We start from the raw sequence: 18,484 nt of genomic DNA, 5'->3' as shown, positions 1-18,484 counted from the left end.
CGAGTCCATTTTGAAAAAAGCACATTTATTTTAAAGTACCTGAGACCCTGAGGCTGCTAATAACTTACCTTGACCCTTGTCCCAGGCACCTTTCAGATGTTTTGGACCCAACCCACTCTTGGGTTGGACCTTCGGGTTTTCTGATCCAAGTGGACTAGAGAAGACCCTTACACTGCAGGTCTTGATGCCCACTCCTGATTTGCTGCCTCGTATCAGATTTTTTTTTAAACCATCCGCTTACACGCTCTTTTCTTCAAATGTGACCTATATCAGATTAATCTCGCTTACACTTGGCATAGCTTCACTTTTCCTGGGCGCTTTTGTTGTTTCTTTACTACCTCCTCCCAGGGTTGCCTAGGTTTTCACAACAAAACTCTCCCCTAATTTCTACTCAAAACTAGCCCAGTTGTGTTTGGAGGGGGTCCCCTGACGCTCTGGGTGGTAAATATCTTGTTATAGGAAGCCGTTTAACTAGCGGACATGAAAAACAACCCATGGCTACAGTGTGAAATATAACTAGATTACAAGTTTAAACTGAAAAAACATATTGTTGATATGTTTGATTCACGTGACATTTAAGGGCATTTTCGGTTGGTTAACTTTATTTTCAAATCGGTGGGATTAGGAGAGGTTACTAGTTTTATTTAGTTGAGAGACTCCTATTCGAACCTGAGCACCCTCCCTAAGTGTTCATGTAAGCCGCCCTAAGAGGGAAGAGGGTGCTAGTAGGGGAGAGCGGGGTATGTTGTCACACTTTTCACACTGTCTAACATTTACTGAGCACCATACATCAAAATGGTATAAATCTCATACCAAATGAAAGAAGGAAGTCTTGGGCACATATGTTGTATTCATAATATCTTTATATCTATCTCATTACAGAGTTGTAGACTGTTGAATAGTGATCTCGTGCACTTGTGACAATTTGCCCATCGGAGGGTAAGTTGTCACACTAGGGCGGTAAGTTGTCACACTAGATTATCTAAAAATAAGAACACAACTACTTAATTGTGAATATTGATTTAATTTTTTAAGCTCAAACCAAACTGGAAATATAAAACATCGATGCCGCGGAGAATCTGGAAAAAGCGATTATTTCGAAATCCAAATAAGCACATTTCAATTAAGTGGCAAGACCACTTTTACTTTGAGAACTTTGGTTCAAATGTTCTATGGCTTTCTTACACTAAAAACCAGATAACTGGAATGGAACGCCTGCAGATAACTTGCTTAACTTAACATGTTTAACCTCTGAACAAAACAGATGCCTGTATGACTGTAGGACTCCATCTCCAGAATCCACAATTCTGACACACATAAATTGCCTGGCCTGAGGTGCAAGCATCATGGAGCCCAATTGTTTGCATTTTACACACATTTTACCCAGGTCTCCTTTGGGCCGACTCTTTTGAAAATGGCTCTACACAGGCGAGGCAGCAGACTCTTCATATCATCTGATGACACTCTTGCATGATTTTTTCTTCTTTTTAGCTGCCTTGTTTTTCATAGGTCCAGATTTCTGCTTCCCTTTCTTTTGAAACAGCTTTTTGCTAGACTGAGGCTTATTCTTTTCTATTTCTAGTTGCTGCTTCACTGGCGTGTCAGTAAGTATGTGCTTTCGTTTTAAGGTCGCTTTTCTTCCCTTTGCTGGCTGCTTTTGAGGGGGCGGCTTTTGGATATGGGTGAATGTCCTCTGGGTTGGTAGCTCCACTGTCAGCAATAGCGCATTTGCTGGGTGCAAGGAGTGAGCTGCCAGTGATAGCTGGGAAGCATAACTTCGGTGTGCTTTCGGCACTGCAGAGCTGGGGGCTGGGGCCTGGCAATGAAATGGCTTGGTGCTGGGGCCTGGCTTGGGGAAGAGATTGGTGCTGGAGCCAACCTGGCAGGGAGCAGAGTTGGGGCTGGGGCCTGGCATGGAAGGGTTGGTGCTGGGGCCCGGGCAGGGAGAGTTTGGGCTGGGGCCTGGCATGGAAGGGGTTGGTGCTGGGGCCCGGCAGGGCAGAGCTGGTGCTGGAGCTCAAGTAACGGAAGGGTTTGTGCTACCTGGCAGGGCAGAGCTGCTGAGCCTGCACGGAAGGGTTTGTGCTGGGCCTGGCAGGGCAGAGCTGGTGCTGGAGCCTGGCATGGAAGGGAGCTGGTGCTGGGGCCCGCAGGACAGAGTTGGTGCTGGGGCCTGGCAGGGCAGAGCTGGTGCTGGAGCCTGGCATGGAAGGGGTTGGTGCTGGGCCCTGGCAGGCGGGGAGCTGGTGCTGGAGCCTGGCATGGAAAGGTTGGTGCTGGGGCCTGGCAGGGCAGAGCTGGTGCTGGAGCCTGGCACGGAAGGGTTTGTGCTGGGCCTGGCAGGGCAGAGTTGGTGCTGGAGGCTGGCCTGCGCACGGAAGGAGGGTTGTGCTGGGGCCTGGCAGGGCAGAGTTGGTGCTGGAGCCTGGCATGGAAGGGTTGGTGCTGGGGCCTGGTGCAGGGCAGGGGAGTTGGTGCTGGGGCCCTGCGCAGGGCAGAGTTGGTGCTGGAGCCTGGCATGGAAGGGTTGGTGCTGGGGCCTGGCAGGGCAAGGATTGGTGGTGCTGGAGCCTGGCATGGAAGGGGTTGGTGCTGGGGCCTGGCAGGGCAGAGTTGGTGCTGGAGCCTGGCATGGAAGGGTTGGTGCTGGGGCCTGGCAGGGGCAGAGTTGGTGCCTGGGGCCTGTCAGAGCAGAGTTGGTGCTTGAGCCTGACACAGGGTTCTGAATGGGGCGACCTGTATGAGGGATGGTGCAAACTCGGTTTCCATAAATACATCTCTGTTGTAAGGTTGAACGCCAGACACCCTAAAGCCAGCCTGAATGTTTAAGGGGGGTTGCAGCAAGAGGATAGGCACTGCTACAATCCCAGGTATGTCATAACCGACATTGTCTTCCCAGGGTTGTTTCCTCATCCAGGCATCACATGCGCCTGTTGATGTGCCTCTTTGAGTGGCCCGTAGACAGACCTGTCTAATGGTTGGAGCCATGTGAGCAGTGGGGTGGGAATGCAGTTACGATGATTATGCCATCTTTCTTTTGGTATAACTGAGTCCATCAAGCGGACAGATGAGACTTCGTGGTTGTCCAAAAGGGAGTAAAGCAAGGCTTCTCCTTTTGAGCATCTTTTGTTTGTTCTAAATGAAATGTTTCAGGGAAGTCAACAAAGTGTGTGTCTTTCATCCATCCAGAGGAATTTGCCCCCTCCTTTTGCTGCCAGGTGGCCCGTTGATCAGGAAATGAGCCTGAGAAGTTGACCACGAGGGAAAATAAAGTATGGAGGTATACTATTCCCTAATGGCTGAGACAGCACAGGCCAGTGTGACAAGGGTTCCCTCTTTCCGCTGAGGTCAGTGACCCTATTTGTTTGAATCCACGTCTGGCCACCACTTTGTCTGGTTTATGTACAGTGGTGACTCCAGTTTCATCAACATTCCAAATGTCTCCTGGTCCAAATTCATATTTGCGTAACACAATCTCTAAGTTGTCAAAGCATTAACATTCTTTCTGTTGAAACTACTTGCCCTAGCAAGGCTAGTTGCCTCTGGCTTTCTCAGTGACAGCATTGTATGCCCGCTTTAGAAAGCCTGTAAACCACTCTTTGCTGGCCTTTTCTTTTCTGACCACAAGGTGCAAAATTCAGCTGGTGTGCCACAGCAAACTGGTAGGCAAAGCTTTCTGACCTCACTTGGCAAAACAGACCAAAAATAAATGTTAGCTGACCTGGTAATATACTCAACAAGCTGCTTTTCCAAATCAGGTGAAAAAAATCTTCCAAATATGGCGTTACGTATAACCAACCATTGTTGTTGGCATGTCTGTCTGACTTTCAATTTCTTCTCTGGTAATCTTTTGACAATACCGAAGTCAGAATACGGTAATTTATGTTAAAAATCCTTTGCTGTACTTCTGATGGATTTGTTCTGCAACTTTATCTGCCTGACTGCCTTTAACATTATGTCAGGTGGTGTACTGCCATGCTCTGTCTTTCGTTTATAGTTTCGAACCATCTTCCTTCCTGCCTTTCCTTCCTTAATTCCTGATTTTCCTTCCTTCCTTAATTCCTGATTTTCCTTCCTTCCTTCCTTCCTTCCTTCCTTCAAACAACTTATTGCAATTAGAAAGAAATTACAATATCACAATTTATCATGTTTTCTGAGCATGTTCGATGTGTTTGTTTGTACAGGGAGGCAAGATTGTCACATGTGACGACTTGCCCCAAAGTCATTGAGACAATCTTGCCCCATACTTACTTGTGTGCTAATGTTTGTCTAAATCTCAAGTTTAGCTCATCATATCACTTTAGCTAAAGTATCCAAAAAGACACGATTACTGTCTCCTCTATTTTGTGCAAAATAATCATTTTTAAACATTCACACCTAACAAAGTTGTATTGCATAAAATGTAAAGTGATTTTTTTTTACTTTTTTTAAGCAGAAAAATAGAAAATTTGTGCTAACTACTCAGATTACAGTGATCTTGACCACATGTGAACAGGAAGTTGACTATAGAAGAAGAAGTCACATAAAAAGTGGCTATTTGATTTTTGGAGATAGAGCCTCTAGTGTTGGAGTTATGAACAGTGTGACAACTTACCCGTGTGACAACTTACCCCGCTCTCCCCTACTAGGGCTGCCCTCAACTAAAGATTTTTCTGGTCGACTAGAAGTCGGGTAATTTAAAGCATTAGTCGCCTAATTGCACGTTTATAATGGTTAATAAACCATTTAAATCATAGTAATGATCCTTTAATTGCCTATATTGCAATAAGCACATGCATAAAGCTTGCCACGGCACACCGGCAGAAGTAATGATTATGATTGTGTCAGAAAAACAGTAAGGAGGCTGCATTAACATTTTAATAATTCATTGAGAAACTAGTGCTTTCTTTGTTTTCGGCTTAAGAGATGATTGGTTTATTTAAAAGTAGACATTTCTCTCTCTCTCTCTCTCTCTCTCTCTCTATATATATATATATATATACACAAAGAGCAATGTGTAACATTTCACCAGATTTTAGACTTATTCACTTTTATTTGGAAATAAAATATTTCACTAGATTTTATAAAATTATTGTGCACCCGTGATTTTTCTAGAATCTAGAGTGTATCTTTTGCTGCTGAATTATCCACTAACCTAGTTTATAATAGTATTTTTGTCATAGATTATTTTTCATTAAAATGAAGTTGTTTATACGTAGTAGATTGTGTTTAACACACAAAAGAGTGGTGATCAGGTCAACACAGAGAAGTATAGAAATTCTACATTGATTAAAAAAAAAAACATTGCTGGTATCGGACTGGATCGATATCGGCAGATACTCAGAATTTTCAGTATCGGATCGGTTCTGAAAAAAATGGAATCGTTGCATCCCTAGTTCAGTGTGGGTTTATTTATTTATTTGTTTATTTATTTGGATCCCCATTAGCTTCCACAATGTGGTTGCTAGTCTTCCTGGGGCCCATAGAAGTGCTAAAACATATGTACAGTTAAAATACACAAATATAACATACATAAATATAACTTACATATAACATAACCACATGTATACATTTATCCACATATACACATTCACACACATACAACATATGGAAAAAATGTCAGTAGCTATAACAGTCACAAATTAACTGGTGTAATACTATTAATAATAATCTGTTTTAAGAGTCTTCTTAAAATGACATATGTTGGATATATGCCTTGTTCTTAAGTCCAATTTATTCCAAGCAGATGACGATCTAACTAAAACTGTTCTTGTCATACAATTGGACCTTGCAGATGGAACCACTAACACACCTGATGAGCTCACCTGACGGCGTAACATGTCACATGACAATACCCACTAAAAACCAATTTATCTACAAAAGATTTTGGATTATTTTAAATAGAGCATTGTGCATATAACAGAGAAGACTTATATTAAGTTTGTCCTCCACCTTTAGCCAGCCCAAACAGGTATGCATTTTATCCAGCTGGAGCCGAAAAAGAGCAACCAAGGGCTACTCTTGCTGGCTCTGTTCTTGAACGATTTGTAATTAATTTTCAGATGTCCCTGTGCAGCACTAGACCAAATTACTGGGCAGTACCCCAGATGTGACAGAACTAAAGATTGGACAACTGTTTTCATAACTAATGGTGGACAATATACTGAACATCTCCGGAAAAAGCAATGCCTTTGGCCATTTTAGACACAATGTGGTCAATCTGATCAGCCCAAGAGAGCTGACTATCCAGCTTCACACCCAAAAGTTTAGTCTGACTCACCTGCTCTACCACAGATGTATCAATAATTAGATTTAAATTGAAAGGCTTGCCAAGCATACGTTTAGTACCAAAGACTATACATTTAGTTTTAGATATATTAAGAGCTAATTTATTAAGTTTCACCCAATTTGTAATGGCATTAAGTTCATTCTGCAAGGTACAACTTATGTCAGTTACTGTAGGTGATGCATAAAACATTGTAGCATCATCTGCATTCAGTACTACATCTGCTCTTAAAACAGCATGTGACAAATCATTGACAAAGACGGAAAACAACAATGGACCCAAACAGCTGCCCTGAGGAATACCACATGACAACTGCTTACAATCAGAAAAACTCCCGTTGAAAAATACCCGCTGACTTCTACCAGAGAGATAACTACATATCAAGGACACAGACTGATGTGAAAACCCATAGTACTTAAGCTTAGACAGTAAAATGTCATGATCAATAACATCAAAAGCTGCTGTAAAATCCAGCAGCACAGCACCCACAAGTTTTTTGTCATCCATAAAAAGTTAGCCACTGGTCTACCATTTGTACCAATGCAGTGTTAGTGGAGTGTCCTGGCTTATAAGCATGCTGTGAATTGGAGAGCAAATTATTTGATACAAAGTACTGTATCATTTGATTAAAAAGTAACTTTTCAAATATTTTGCTCAATATGGGTAGAATGTTAATTGGTCTACAATTTGATTCAGTGAGACCTAATCTATCATCTTTCACTAAAGGTATAATTTTAGACTGCTTCCAAATTTCCGGAAACACCCACTCATCACAGATCTATTAAAAATGTGACTAATAGGCTTGCATAAGATATTAGCAACCGTTTTAAAAATTTTGCATCAAGTGATCTATACCTGCAGTTTTTTCCTCCGGGAGAGAGAGCAACATCTTTTCAACAATTTCCTCTTTCCGTTTTAAAGTTTCAGCTTTGGCGTATCCCTTTCCCTCATTATAGATTTTAGCTGGGCATCCTAACCAAGGAGCATTATTGCTTTTTTATCGACCTTTTTTTTCTAATTGGTTGCATGTTTGTCCAGCTATTTTCACAAAACCGCTCCATAAAATAAAGTAAGAAGCATCCCTGCGTCTGAACCGCCGACCAAGTGGACCTTTCAACATGATGTGCAACAATCATGTTTCTTAAATGCTTAAAGGGTACATAACATACACAGTTTCACCCCTAATTTCATGTTAATCTTGAGTACCTATAGAGTAATTACTGCATCCCTTATCTCCAAAGTCTTTAGTTTTGTCATATTTGTAAAGAAAAAGCTGGCTTCGATTCTCTCGGGGCTTCAGGCTCCTTGAGGCTGCTGTGGGGGAGCTATAATACTGATGTTTTGTGTTGTTTCCATTAACTTATATTCACTTATGCGTGCCATTTCCTAAACAAAAGACATAAATCTGATGCAGTTGTACTTACCTGAATGTTTTTTTTTTTTTTTTTTACCATGTTTTAATAGCAAATGATGTGCAAATCCAGCATCAACCTGGTCTTGTTTGAGTACCTGGATTGGCCATGAGCGGCTGCTTCAGTGCTTGGGTTTCTCCAGTGTTTGTACTGTTTTGTTCGTTTTCCTGTTTTTTGTTTGTCAAACACGATCCAGTTCTGAGGGATGAACTGCTGATTCAGCAGAGACACACCACAAAAATCTTTTACCGAATTCCAATTATTGGACGTTTTACTGAGCGTTGTTTATTAGGTGGAGCAGCGGCACTGATAGCTTCAAAAAGCACAAGCGGGGAAGCGAGCTGGTGTTTCGTTAGACTCAGGAAGCGGGGATTTTTGAGCGCCCGTTGCCTAGCATCCATCTGCCAAATCTCCGGCTCTCTACCCAACAAAACGGACAAAATCATTCTGCTTTCCCGAACAAATAAAGTTTATCACACTCTGCTGCTCTGTGTTTTCCGCGGAAGCCTGGCTCAATGACACCATATTACCGGACAGCGGCTCCATCTGCGGGCTTTCAGCTGTTCAGAAGCGGGACGCGGCCTTAAATTAATGGAAATCGCGTGGAGGCGGGACATGCTTTTATATCAATGACGATTGGTGCACAGATGTAACTGTGTTAAGAAGATGTGCTGTTCAGATCTAGAAGTGCTCTTTGTTAGCGCTGCAAAGCCGTTCTATTATACGGCGGGAGTTTCACTGCATTCATTCTTGTGAGTGTTTACATCCCTCCGCAAGCACCGTGAGCTCTGGCTTTACAGAAACTTCGCTGATCGAAGATCACAGAGACAGAACAACAACACCCAGACTCTGTTTAATCATTCTTAGGGGACTTTTAATAAAGTCGGTCTCTCCCATGAACTGCAAAATACAGACAGCATGTTACATCCGCGATACCAGAGACAGTAATATATTGGATCACTGTTACACCACAATAAGGATGCATATCCCTCGCTCTGTTCCCTGCGAGCAGCTTCTGGGGCTGTCTGATCACTGTCTAGTTCATCTTACTATACCAACCTACAGGCAGAAGCTTAAATCTGCTAAACCTGTAGTAAAGACTGTAAAGAAGAGATGGACCAATGCAACGAGGCAGGATTTACAAGCTTGTTTACTGACCTCACTGATTGGGTGTTTTTGGAAGCTTCTACCACCCGATCTGGACGAACTCACAGAGACTGTAACATCCTATATTAGTTTTTTTGTGAGGATATATGTATTACTACCAGGACTTATTTAACATTCAAAATCGATAAGCCATGGTTTACAGCAAAACTCAGAAATCTTAGGTCAGGCCAAAGAGGGATGCCAAAATGGGGACAGAGTCTTGTATAATCAGGCCAGAAACACACTGAACAAAAGAGAGATTAGAAGCGGCTAAAAGGACCAGCAATACGCTTCATGGACCCAAACACATCGGCCCTGAGGAATACCACATGACACATGCTTACAATCAGAAAAACACTCCCTTTGAAAAAATACCCGCTGACTTCTCCAAGAGATACCTACATATCCAGGCACAGACGATGTGAAAACCCATAGCACTTACTTAGAAGTAAATTCATGTGCAATAAAACATCAAAAGAGCTCTCTGTGAATCCATCAGCACAGCACCCACAAGTTTTTTTTTTTGTGCAATCTCTAAAAGTTAGCTCACTGGTCTCTACCATTGTGTACCAATGCAGTGCTTAGTGGAGTGTCCTGTGCTTATCAAGCATGCTGTGACAAGTGGAGAGCAATAATATTACTCTCCATCTCCTGATACCAGAAGTACTGCATCCATGTGATGTACAAAAGTTAACTTTTCAAATCTTTTGCTCAAATAGGTGTAGAATTGGTAATTGGTCTACAATTTGATTCAGTGAGACCTAACTAGCATCTTCACACGAAGGTAAATTTTAGACTGCTTCCAAATTTTCCCGGACACACCCCACTTATCCGATCTATTCAAACTGTACTAATAGGCTTGCAAAGATATAGCAACCGTTTTAAAAATTTTTGGCCATCCAGGTGAGCTATACTGCAATTTTTTCCTCCGGAGAGAGCAGAGCAACATCTTTTCAACAATTTCCTCTTTACTGTACCAATGATCAATGAACAAGATTTATTCTCTTGTCTCTCTTCACATTACTACAAGGTGGAATCCTTAGGGTATGATAACATACTAGATCTTAAATTTTGGTTTCTTTAAAGAAGTCATTCAAATGATTTGCTATATCAAAGGTTTAGTGATTATTTCTGCTGATGTTTCCAAATACATATTAGAACATTTGGTTTTTACACATTATTTCATTAATAACTTTCCACAATTGCTTACTATTATTTGATGAGTTACTAATCTTTGACTAAATATATTTTCTTTTTTTTTATTTTTATTTAACTGTCACTTATTGATTAACTTACAATAATACCTTTCTATCCATATCACTTTTAGAGCTTAAAGTTTCAGCTTTGGCATTATCCCGCTCATTATAGATCCTAGCTCGGTATCTAACTATGAGCATTATTGCTTTTATCTAATCTTTTCTAATTGTGCATGCTTGTCAACTATTTTCACAAACCGACTCATAAAAAATACGTAAAGAAGCATTAATCATCTCGTCTGAACCAGATCACCAACAGGACCTTTCAACATCTCCCCACAAGCGATTAGGATCCCGAACGCTTTATAAGACCTACTTTATAGATAATCCTTGCACCAAATTTAGGCAATTTAGTTTTCTTTTGTTGCTTGATGATTAAATTATGATCACTGCATCATACTCCAACTGAGATGACATGTGAACACAACTCATACACATTTTTAAAAATGTGTTCAATGCATGTTGATTTAAATTTACCATTCTAAAGAAATTCTTGTGGGTTGTGTAATAACCTGTTAAGATTAGAAGCATTAGTTACAGTAATCATCTTTCTAATGAATAACACTTCTTTGAAAACTAATCAATGTTGAAATCCCCCAAAAGAAAGATATCTTTGGTTTGAGCAGATGCCTTCTCAATGTTATCACATATCTTTTCCAAGTAATCTACATTTGAACTGGGAGGTCGGTAACAGCAGCCCACTAAAATGGGTTTGTTAGAACTGAATATTTAGCTGTAACTATATCATTTCAATAATAAATGCCCATCAAATCTTCCCTTGGAGTGACTGCAATATAGAATGCAACACCCCCACCATTTTGATTTCTATCTTTTCTAAATAGTCTGTACCCCTCAACAGCTAACTGTGAATTATCAAAACTGCAGTCTAAGTGTTTCTGATAAGGCCAATACATGAATCCCATTAGAACAGATGTTTATAATTTCATGAACCTTATTTCTAAGACTACAAATGTTCAAATGAGCTAAAACTAAACCTTTCTTAGGCAAGTTTAAAAGTAAATTTGTCATATTACTAAGATTAAAACATCAAAACAAAAACATCAGGATAAGAATCTAAATAAAGGTCATGAGCAATTATTCAGATGCTTGCTGTTGTCCATTTGCCGGCCAAATTATAAGCTTATCATGCCTTAAACTGGCCCTTTCACCTTTCTCTCTTGCCTCTTTCAATTTTGGCAGCAGTTCACGTCTCCTCTGCTGCACCAAATCAGAAAAGTCTTCATTGATATAAATGTTTGTACCCCTGAATTTCTTGGTGGAGGAAAGGATGGCTAATCGGTCTTGCACCCAAGAAGCTTCACAACAATTTTTTCTTGGCTTTCTTCCCTCATGGAATTGGCCAACCGTGGACCCTTTCCATCTCAATTGTAGAACTATTCAGACCCAAATTATTAGACAGCATTTGTTGAATCTTCATTTCTAATCCACTGATTGTTTTTAGACCTCCAAGGATCCCATCAATTAGTAGATTAGATCTCCTTAACTGATTTTCAATGTGATCCAGCTTCTCAAACAGATCCTCCAATTCCTGCTTTGATTTTAAAATACTGCTCTCAAATGATCAAATTTTTATGTCAATATCATTCTTCTTAACTTTCATCTCTCATCCATGATGCCTTGTGTGAACTGCAGACTAGTTTTTAATTCTTGTACATCTCTAATCACACCATCCAACCTTTTGCATTTCCATCCATAATGATTTGAATGAAATTTTTCCTTTTTAGTAAATTTTTTTTTAGTAATATCTCTCATACATATTTTGTCAAATTTGGTAGGCACTATAAATAGACTCTGAATAGGAAATGAATATTGTCAAGTAAAACCACTTTGCCAAGACGTCTGTTGGGATTTGGCATCAATTCTTGAGACCATATTCCACATCAATGCCTCATCATCACTCGTGATTTTCCTCATGGATTTGCTCCTGAAGGTTCATAAGTGTCTCTTCAATCATTAATCTTGGTTTGCTTGACCCAAATTTGACAGTGTCCTTTCTGAGTTAAAATTAACTCTTTTGTTTTAATGATGCAAGCTGTTCAAAGCTGTAAAAAAGTTGGGTAGGCTTACTTCAGGCTGGCTGGTGCTAGGATCTGATTTATGATATCCATGTTTGTGGTTCAACACTGTTCTGATCAAATCCTAAATTGTCTGATTCGCTCTGATACGCTACATCATGCTGTCCAAAAGAATGTTGTGCTGGAAAATAAACCAGCTCTCCTTTGAACAAGCTGTTTTGCATAGCATTTGATAACTACAAGGTTGAAAGTTTGAAAGCAAAGTGTTTCTGAGATTACAGAAAACACCTTTTTTTTCAGTAGATTTAGATTCATTATCTTGGTTTTGATGTCTGTTTCTATGTGCCATTAAATTGGTTTTGTATGTTTTTTTCACTTTAGACCTGATTGAGGAACTGGTTTTGTATGTTTTTTCATGGAAGAGAAAGAGCAGAATGAGAAAGATCCTGATTTCCAAATTATGGAGAAAAATCAACACAGACTAAAAAGTGCTCTTCTCAAAAAAGTGTCCAGAAGATTGAATCTAAGAGCTTTTTTACCTGTCAGCAGTGTGGGAAGAGTTTCACTACCAATAAAAGCCTTAAAATACACATGAGAATTCACACTGGAGAAAACCTTTACATCTGTCAACAGTGTGGAAAGAGATTCAATCGTAAAGGAAACCTTGAAATCCACATGAGAATTCACACCGGAGAAAAGCCTTACACTTGCTCTCGGTGTGGAGGGAGTTTTACACATAAAAGCAATCTTAATTACCACATGAGAACTCACAGTAAAGACAGATTCACCTGCCAACAGTGTGGAAAGAATTTCATTTTCATAAACATATCCTGGCAGTCCACATGAAAGAGTCACATCGGAGAGAAACATTTTTATCTGTAAACAGTGTGGAAAAGGTGTTTCACTCGAAAAGGAAACCTTAAAATTCACATTGAAAGTCACACCGGAGAAAAGCCTTATACTTGCACTCAGTGTGGACAGAGATTTGCACATAAATGCAACCTTAATTCCCACATGAGAACTCACAGTGAAGAGAGCTCCTTCACCTGCCAACAATGTGGGAAGAATTTCCCTCAAAAACAAAACCTCGAAGTTACACATGAGGATTCACACCGGAGAGAGACATTTTATCTGTAAACAGTGTGGAAAGAGTTTTCAAATCAAAAAGGAAACCTTGAAATCCACATGAGAGTTCACTCTGGAGAGAAGCCTTACACTTGCACTCAGTGTGGAAAGAGTTTTACTCATGAAAGCACCTTTAAGGTCCACATGAGGATTCACTCTGGAAAGAAGCCTTACACTTGCACTCAGTGCAGAAAGAGTTTTACTCACAAAAACACCTTTAATTACCACATGAGAGCTCACACAGGAGAGAAGCGGTTCGCATGTGCTCAATGTGGAAAGAGCTTCATGACAGAACTAAGCCGTAGATACCACATGACCATTCACACCGGAGAGAAACAGTTCATATGTGGTCAGTGTGGAAAAAGTTTCGCACATCTAGTAGGCCTAAATTACCACATGAGAATTCACACAGGAGAGAACTGTTTTACATGTCAGCTATGTGGAAAAAGTTTTAGTCATAAATATAGCCTCAAAACTCACATGAGAGTTCACACTGAAGAGAATTCCTTCACCTGCAAACCTGAGTGAACGTTCACACTGCTGAGTGTGGGACAAATCAGACTGTACACCTTCATACCCACTTCTTTTATTTTCATCATTTACTTCTTTATACATTAAACACCTACATTATCTCCTTTGCTGTAGTTTCAAGTAATAATCATTTATATTTAAATCCAGTGTTGCAAAATTCTTTTAATGGAAAGTAGCTAAAGCCAGCTTGAAAAGTCACTAGATGACGTCGTGCTAATTAGCATATTATTACATCATTTGCGTCATATTGCCTTTTACATTTGTTTGCCTCTCTGTGCTCTTACTGTATTTTAGTGCAGCCAAATTCTCAAAACTGTTTTCATTTTTATATTTTACTGTTTCTGTTTGTCACAGTTATGGACTTCTGTTCTCCTGTTCTTTCTGAGTTTCCTTATTTGGTCATGTTCCTTTTCTTGTTTAGTTAATTGATTACTCCCCACCTGTTTCTGTTCTCCCTGATTACGTTCCATGTGTTTATAAGTCCTGTCTGTTTGGTTTTTCTTGGTCAGTTCTTAAAGTTATGTACGTGATTGTTCTTTGTTGTTGTTATCATTAAAATCTACTTTGGAATTCTGTGTGGGTCTCTCTTAGTAGACATGTATGGTTACATAAGAACCGACTGCTTACAGAAGATGAAGGCTGAGGGCACGCTGAGGTGTTCACGGCATATCGGTTGGAGCGATATACGGAGGATTTCCTCGAGCTTGCTAACCGGGTGAGCTGTCACAACTCGTTACTGGGTGCTTGTTTTCTGCTGGGGCTGGACGAGGATACGAAATTCGCTGCGATCTTCCCGATTGTGATTTTCCCCTTGATCGAGCTGATTAAATCTTGTCCTTTGGTTTAAACAGTTAAGACTTCGAAGTGGACGAAGTCTATGAGCAACCTAAATTTCCTCGTCCAGTCCCCTCAGAAACGGGCCGTGTTTCGCCCACTCACACCCTGCGCCGGGAACCTCCACATACTGCTCCAACAGCTCCTCTTGCCTGCCCAAACCCAACCACCCCAGTATCCTCCCGAGCTCCACTGTTTCCCTCAGTGCAGCAGCCTGTGTCGAGGTCAAGGCCGCCGCATGCAGCTAAGCCAAGGCTGCCATCCACGAGCCCCACTCCCACGTACCGAAAACACGAGCGCCTGCGACACTTATGGCAAGCCATATATATATTAAACTGCCCGCTCCTCCAGAGCACCCTCCATTGCCAGTCCGCAGCTCAGATATCATGGACATGGCATTACCCACAGGTTTCTCGGCACCCATCCTCTCCCCAGATTCCACTCTAGGGCACTTCACTGAGCCTTCTTCATCTCCTTCACCTCCGCTGGTCCCGTCCAGCCCTTTTCGTCTCCTGAGCACTCCAAGTTAAGCCCACGGCGGGCTCTTGTTCCCGAGTTAAGCCCAGGTTGGGCTCCCGATCCCCAGTTAAGCCCAGGTTGGGCTCCCGATCCCCAGTTAAGCCCAGGATGGGCTCCCCAATCTCCTGTTAAGCCCAGAAGAGGCTCCTGTTCCTGAGTTAAGGCCAGGATGGGCTCCCGATCCCCAGCTCAGCCCAGGAGGGGCTCCTGTTCCAGAGTGTAGCCCAGGAGGGGCTCCGTTTTCACAGTTAAGCCCAAGGAGGGCTCCTGATCCCCCGTTAAGCCCAGGGAGGGCTCCTGACCCCCAGTTAAGCCCAGGAAGGGCTCCGTTTTCACTGTTCAGCCCAGGAAGGGCTCCCAATCCTTTATCTACTAGTTTGCCTATATTTTGAGCAACAGTTTATACTAGGGTTATTTTCCTATCACCAGTGTTTCGTCATATTAGTTTTGTGTGTGAGTGTGTGTATTTCTTGTGGATTTTTTTATTTTTTGTGTTGTTGTTAAAAATAATAGGAGGATTTTTTGATAAGAAGTGGTGGAATAATATGTTCATTTGACTGTGCAGTGAGGAAAACTGATATAGTCTAAATTCCATGGCACTTTTATTAGTACAGATCATTGTGTCAAAGCATTTTTTTGGCAAACTACCTTACATAATACTCCTCTATGCAGGATTTGCAGTGTGTTATGGCAGGCAGACGAAAGTTTTACTCAGCCAGGGAAGTCATTGAGTACATTTGCCTTCCTGATGGTGCTTTATCTGTCACAGAATCCATTCCAGACGATAAAATTGCTGATCAAGATTTTGAGGAATCTCCTGAAGCATACGAGTCTGACTCCAGCTTTGATGATGATAAGCCACTGGCAGCAATACCAAAAGCTAATCTCAACCACCTTGATGTTGAAATTCATAACATACATGCAGACAGTGACACTGAGGTCCCAGATGACAATGAACCTCAAGCCAGACCCAGCTCCAGTCAACAAAGAGTTTTCTTGGAGGCAGAGGAAACCCCTAGCAGCTGACATAGACTCTTCATTCCGAGGACCTGCATTCTCACCTCCCCCAGACGAAATACCAAGTCCAAAGTGGTATTTTGATCATTCATGGACAAATCTGTGTTTGAACATATTTCTAACCAATCTAACTTGTATGCAGTTATGAAGAATGGCCCAGAACTGAAAACAACCCCTTCTGAAATAGAGCAATTCATTGGTTTACACATCTTGATGACCATAGTATGTATGCCATCGTACCGCATGTACTGGCAGACGGCAACCCGCTACGACCCAATTGCGACAGTCATGGGACATAAGCGATTTGATAATCTGCGTACATACATCCACATGAACGACAATACCAATGTGAAGCAAAAGGGTGAGTCTGCATACAATCCATTATTCAAGGTGCGTCCAGTTCTTGAGAAAGTCCATGCCAACTGTTTGAAGGTTGAACCAGAAGAAAACCACTCCATTGATGAGCAGATGATCCCCTTCAAAGGAAAGATTGGAATGAAACAGTATATCAAGAACAAGCGGCATAAATGGGGAATCAAGGTCTTTACTCGTGCAGGTGTCACTGGACTAGTCTATGACTTTGAAGTATACACTGGAAAAGGGACCGTGACCAATGAGCGTGGACTTGGTGTTGCCGGTGAAGTTGTGCTTCGTCTCGTATCAGAAGTTCCAAAAGGACTTAACTACAAGTGCTTCTTCGACAACTGGTTCACTTCCCCTGAACTCATTGTGGAACTGAAGAAAATGGGAATTCTAACAGTTGCTACCATCAATCGTAACTGTCTCCGTGGATGTACCCTCAAGAGTGACAAGGAACTCTCAAAGGCCGGGCGTGGTGCGTATGAAGTGAAATACGAAAAGACAAGTGGGATGTCCATTGTGAAGTGGTATGATAACAAGGCAGTGTTGCTGGCATCATCCTTCATTGGCCCTGAACCTGTTGAGAGATGCAGAAGGTGGTCGAAAGAGAAGAAGGAATATGTGGAAGTGGACAGACCCCACATTGTCAAGGTGTACAACCACAACATGGGAGGAGTAGACTTAGCAGACATGTTTGCAGCTCTCTATCGTATTGACATCCGCCCACGTCGTTGGTATCTGCGCATCTTGTACTACTTGATTGACCTATCACTGGTCAATGGTTAGCTCCTCTATTGCCGTCTTCTCACCCAGAAGCAGGAGAAGAAGTATATGCCACTTCTTGACTTCCGTGTTCAAGTTGCAGATCCCCTCATCAAGGTTGGCAAACAGGCTGACTTGAACAGTAGGAAAAGAGGACGACCGTCATTGGAAGATGATCCAACGTCCCATAAAGCTGCCCCACCTCCACCTCCATTTCAGAGGATCTCTGCACCATCAGTTGATGTCAGATTAAACCGATGCGATCATTTCCCCATCCATGCTGAGAAACGTGGACGATGCAGACTGTGCAAGAATGGCTACACGCAAATGGCCTGCCTGAAGTGCAAAGTACCTTCTGTGCTTTACAAAAGACAAAAACTGTTTCTTGGAGTACCACATGACAAAGTGACTTGGAAACATGCCCTACTCAATGAGGATTTGAGATATTGGATTTGGATCCCATATTGTTTTTGTTGTTGTTCTGCCACTGAAAAGCACTTTGTTAGATTGTTTGAAAAGTTGAATATAAAAAGTTATTGTTCATATCATATTCAGTCGTCAGTGTCTAATTACCACACTGGGCCAATGTTGCAAATCTGCAACATCCCAGAACGCCTTGCATGTGAAGGTCTCTCTAAAAAAAAAGTCAGGATTCTATTGTACTACCCCATATGATAATTTTCCCCAAATATCAGATTTTTCCTGTTACTAAAACTTAATTTGAGCCTGAGAGGGTTAAGACTACACAGCTCTCCCTTTCAAGACGTTAATCTGCACAAAAATCCTGATTTATAATTGAATCATCGTCTGATAAAATCAAATACACAAAAGATAAGACATGAAAAAGGCAGTACCTCCGACATAAAAATACTATAGTAATTTATAGTAAATAGTGTTTTTGAAGTGTTTTACAGTAATGTGTATTATACTGTGTATATATTTTAGTATTTACAACACTAATGAATGCTACAGCATGCTGTTGTATTAACTATAGTGAACTGATAAACTGTAATAAGTACTGTTGTATACTTTAGTTTTTACTACAGTAAACTGTAGTGTATTGCAGTATAATATACCCTATAGTTGTAGAAAACTTAGTACAGTATTCGGTGAAGTAATTTGTTTATATTACTATAGTTGTTATGTTACCACAGCAACTATAGAATTACCACAACAAATTAATTCAAGTACTTTACTATAGTATGGTTCAAAAACACTGCT

At 41.2% G+C, this 18,484-nt stretch overlaps 1 protein-coding gene across 1 annotated transcript; it reads left to right on the top strand.

The window, feature by feature from the left end:
• Positions 1–16,369: 16,369 nt before the first annotated feature.
• On the top strand, positions 16,370–17,611 carry LOC122144101 (piggyBac transposable element-derived protein 3-like; the record flags this gene model as incomplete). The annotated part of the gene is made up of 2 exons (XM_042754742.1): positions 16,370–17,282; positions 17,367–17,611. Coding segments are annotated over exons 1-2 (1,158 nt in total), but the record flags the coding sequence as incomplete, so codon positions are not given.
• Positions 17,612–18,484: the final 873 nt, after the last annotated feature.

The sequence above is a fragment of the Cyprinus carpio genome, unplaced genomic scaffold (assembly GCF_018340385.1).
Source record: "Cyprinus carpio isolate SPL01 unplaced genomic scaffold, ASM1834038v1 S000006586, whole genome shotgun sequence".
NCBI lineage: Eukaryota > Metazoa > Chordata > Actinopteri > Cypriniformes > Cyprinidae > Cyprinus > Cyprinus carpio.
The sequence above is the reverse complement of the archived record's forward strand: the minus strand, read 5'-3'. Positions and strand labels throughout refer to the sequence as shown.